Consider the following 4,081-nt stretch of genomic DNA (forward strand, 5'->3'; position numbering starts at 1 on the left):
TGGAGTCGCGGTGGCGTCCTGGTTCTTCAGTGGGTTTGTGGTGGTCCGGCAATGGTTGCCTTTCTGGTTCCCTCATTTCTAATCTAAGTCACGATATTGTGTGACAGTCGCGGCAGCGGCGTGCTGGTTCTGTGGCTTGGTGGGTTCTGTGGCTTGGTTCTCTGGCTGTGAAAATGGAGAATATCGGTGGTTCTATGGTGGTCTGTGGCTTGGTTCTCTGGCTGTGAAGATTGGTGGGACTCGAGAGTGAAAATGCCAAAGTTACCTTTTCTGATCCGGGAGAACCCGAACAGACAATAGCAAAAAAAAAGTAATCACCTTACTAACTCGGTTCAGAAGGAATCAAAAGTCCTTAAAAAAATAAAAAAAAAACCTACTGTTTCGGTTACTGTGAACCGAGACCAAAAGCCCATCCCTTTATGCCTCGGTTCTGAACCGAGGCCAAAAGTCCACCCTTTTTACCTCGCCTGTATATGCCTCGGTTCAAGAACCGCTGTCTATAGGCGAAAATAACCGCTGTCGTTTCCCCTGACTGCACTGGTGATCAAATAATAATACTTGAATTATTTTAATTAAAAATGATTGAAGATCAAGCAATACGTACCTTTGTTTTCATAAATGAAACTGATTAACTTGATAAAAAATTTAACGTAATCTTCCCATGTAAAAATTTACAACTTGAATCTCTGTTTTTTTAGCTCATTATAAAGACTTACGTATCTAATGGCCTCCTTAAACACAACTTTGCAAAATTTGTGAAAAGTGTTGACATATAATTTCATCCTCTATTATTCAGTGTGTCTCCCTGTTTTTACATCTTTTAAAGTGCATAGAAAATTTAAAAACACCTCATAAATACTAAAAGTAATGATTTACATAATAGTATTTGTAAGATTGAAAATATATAATAATACATAAAAAAACAATTAAAAATAAAAAAAATATGTATTAAAATATGAGAATAATAACAAAATAAAATAAAATTTAGTTTAAAAATTATTATATTTGAAGATAGTATAAGTTTAAAGGAGTCGTCAAATATTAGTTCTCATCCTCTTCCATTTTTGCTTAATAAGTAACAGGAACCAACCAAAAAGGATTTTTATCACTAATACGGTTTGTTTGTTTGGACAAGATTTTACCACTTTAAATAGGTTGGTTCTGTTTCTCCAACACTCAAACAAGAAAGCCATACAGTAACCAATGGCACCTCAAAGACTAGCTTTGATCATACTTCTCTTATCCCTCACGTTCTCTTCTTCACTCTCTGACAATGGTGGCATTGCTGTGTACTGGGGCCAAGACGCTCGAGAAGGCAATTTGATAACCACGTGTAACAGTGGAAAGTACGCCATTGTGCTCCTCGCTTTCCTCGACCAGTTCGGTTCAGGGAGAACGCCAGCTGTGAACTTCGCCGGTCACTGCGATGCTTCATGGGGAAGCTGCGTCCAACTACAGCCCCAAATTAGATACTGCCAGGTAGACTCGGATCTCAGGAATATCCATTATTTCTTCTGAAAATTTTAGTTCCTAAGTCTGTCTCAAATCGTGTTTGAACCATCAGAGTGCTTCTTTCAATGGGGTATTGTTGGTCTGTGTTTGTTATTGGTTACAGGAGAAAGGCATCAAGGTGCTCCTTTCAATTGGAGGAGCCGCCGGAGGGTACTGGCTGAGCTCGGCGGAGGACGCAAAGATCGTGGCCACCTACCTCTTCACCAACTTCCTCATCGGCGAATACGGTCCACTTGGAAGCGTCATGCTGGACGGCATCGACTTCGACATCGAAAATGCGGAGAATTACTGGGACGATCTTGCAAGGGAACTCGATTTCTTACGGCATACGACGGGTCGTTACTTTTACTTGTCGGCAGCCCCTCAGTGCCCAACAGACCCAATCAACTATCTCGACAAAGCCATCGCCACCAAACTCTTCGATTACATCTTCGTTCAGTTCTACAATAACCCTAAATGCTCCTACACCGGTGGCACCAACGCCCTCTTGGAGTCCTGGGACAAGTGGGCCGACTTGGTAGCCTCCAACAACTCGCTCTTCTTGGGAGTGCCAGCAGCGTCCAGCGCTGGCGACGGTTACATTCCGCCGGAGGTCCTCAACGACGAGGTGCTTCCGCACGCGAAGGAAGCCTCCAACTACGGGGGAGTGATGCTGTGGAATAGATACCATGATGTTCAGAATGGCTACAGTGATAGCATACTATCCAATGTGATTAAGTCCAAGTTGCAGGTGTCTGTGGCGTCCGTTTCCGACGGAATTTACCAGTAGGAAGGTACAACCACCGTAGGCATGTACTATGCACGGAATAAATAACATGTCAGCTATGTTTCCCTTGCCTGAACTCATGCTCTGCATGGTCTTGGGTTGCAAGTAATGTAATGGATGTAAGTTGGATTTGAAATAATGGATGTTTCTTCCTGTATCCTTTTCTCTTTCATGTACTCTTCAATAAAATTTCAGTAAAAATTCTGCACCTCTCTAATTTTAATGCTTTTTAAATTGACTATTTGGGAGGATATTTTCGAATCTATAAATTTTGTTTCAAAATACTTCATCTGGAAAGTATAAAAAAAATATATTTCGGAATGTGGGTAGCATAATGTACTTTCAAATTCAAAAAATGTTTTTCAAAACATTTAATTTGAAATCTAAACATTTTTTTTTTAGAATAAGTGTTTGGATAAATATGTTTAGATTTGAAAAAGGCCTACGAAGTACTATTTTGAAAAGAAACAAAATATTTAGATAAAGTGTTTCAAAAGGTATTTTTTTTATCCGTAAATACTTTTCCGAATACTCGTTTAAAATATAAAAATATTTTTTTAAAATAAATATGTTGGTCGAAACACCAAATTTGAAATATATTTTTAGTTTCGGAAGTATGTTCCAAAGCATTTAATCGAGAATATAAATTTTTTTCAAGATTAAATATTCCAGAAGGCATTTTCGAATCAAAAAATACATTCTAAAACACCTAATCCAAAAATGTCTCTCATTTTCCTTCTTCTATGCAATCACAATCTTATTTTTCTTGTTCTTTCATAAAGCATCTTTGCGCACATTACTGTATGTAATATTAAAGAGTAGATTTTAAGCCTAACTTCCATAAAATTGGTTTATAAAGTGAAGTTTGTATTTACTTATATAATATGAAAGTCTAACTCAATATAACTTCCTCACGTCAATATATATATATATATATATATATATCATGCGTGAGACTAGATATTAATGGATAGTCTGATAGTGGTACAATATAGCTGATGGAACAATAGATCCAACAAAAAACAAATTTCATTAGGATAGACTCTAACTTATGACTTTGATATTATGTTAAGAAGTAGACTCTAAGTCTAACTTAACCTTACAAAATCGACTTGTAAGATGAAGTTTGCACACTTATATATTGTGATACCGCCTTATCTCTAGTTGATGCGAGACTTTCCATACACTCCCTATAAGATCCGAGGAGATTGTTGTAGTTAGTGAATGAAGTGGTTATGAGACTTGAGAATTATTGTTTAGTAATTGGTGTGTAATGTTCAGGTGTTTCATTTTAGAATTATAATTGCTATATGTTAATTATTTAATGTTATAATTGATTAATTAGAACACATGATTAGTATGTTGTTATTTTTTGTGAATGTGTGTGATGATATCAATGTGTTTTGTTGGCTTGTTGATAGAAGGGTGAATTAGGATTGAATAAGTGTGAGTTCAGTTCTAGAGACAAAGAGAGTTAATGTAAACTTTTGTTTTATTTGAATTTTAGGCCCAATGGTAAAAGGGTTTTTTTTGCCTTTAATAAGTGGTGTAGAAATTAAGTTAGGAGATGTAGAAGGAAAAAGAATAAAAGTAAAATTTGAATAATAAGAGAGAGATTTCGTGGATTTTAAAATATTTAGTAGTTGTTGATATTTTAAGAAATAGTTAAGAGAGAAAATTTTAATGGTTTTAGAGATAAAGTGAGATATTTTATTAAAATCCAAAAAGAATGAGATAGATTAAAAGAAGATAAAAAGGAGAAGGGAAACTAGGGGTATACACATTAATTGTTCTCTGTATATA

The 4,081-nt window shown here is 36.1% G+C and overlaps 1 protein-coding gene across 1 annotated transcript; it reads left to right on the plus strand.

Moving 5' to 3' along the window:
- The first annotated feature begins 1,125 nt into the window (after positions 1–1,125).
- LOC124831634 (hevamine-A-like) lies at positions 1,126–2,488 on the plus strand. Its single transcript, XM_047305686.2, has 2 exons — positions 1,126–1,479; positions 1,616–2,488. Exons 1-2 carry the CDS (start codon positions 1,204–1,206, stop codon positions 2,279–2,281), a joined length of 942 nt encoding a protein of 313 aa, XP_047161642.1. The 5' UTR covers positions 1,126–1,203; the 3' UTR covers positions 2,282–2,488.
- The last annotated feature ends 1,593 nt before the right edge of the window (positions 2,489–4,081 follow it).

The sequence above is a fragment of the Vigna umbellata genome, chromosome 3 (assembly GCF_029865625.1).
Source record: "Vigna umbellata cultivar VRB3 chromosome 3, Vumbellata_1.0, whole genome shotgun sequence".
Lineage (NCBI taxonomy): Eukaryota > Viridiplantae > Streptophyta > Magnoliopsida > Fabales > Fabaceae > Vigna > Vigna umbellata.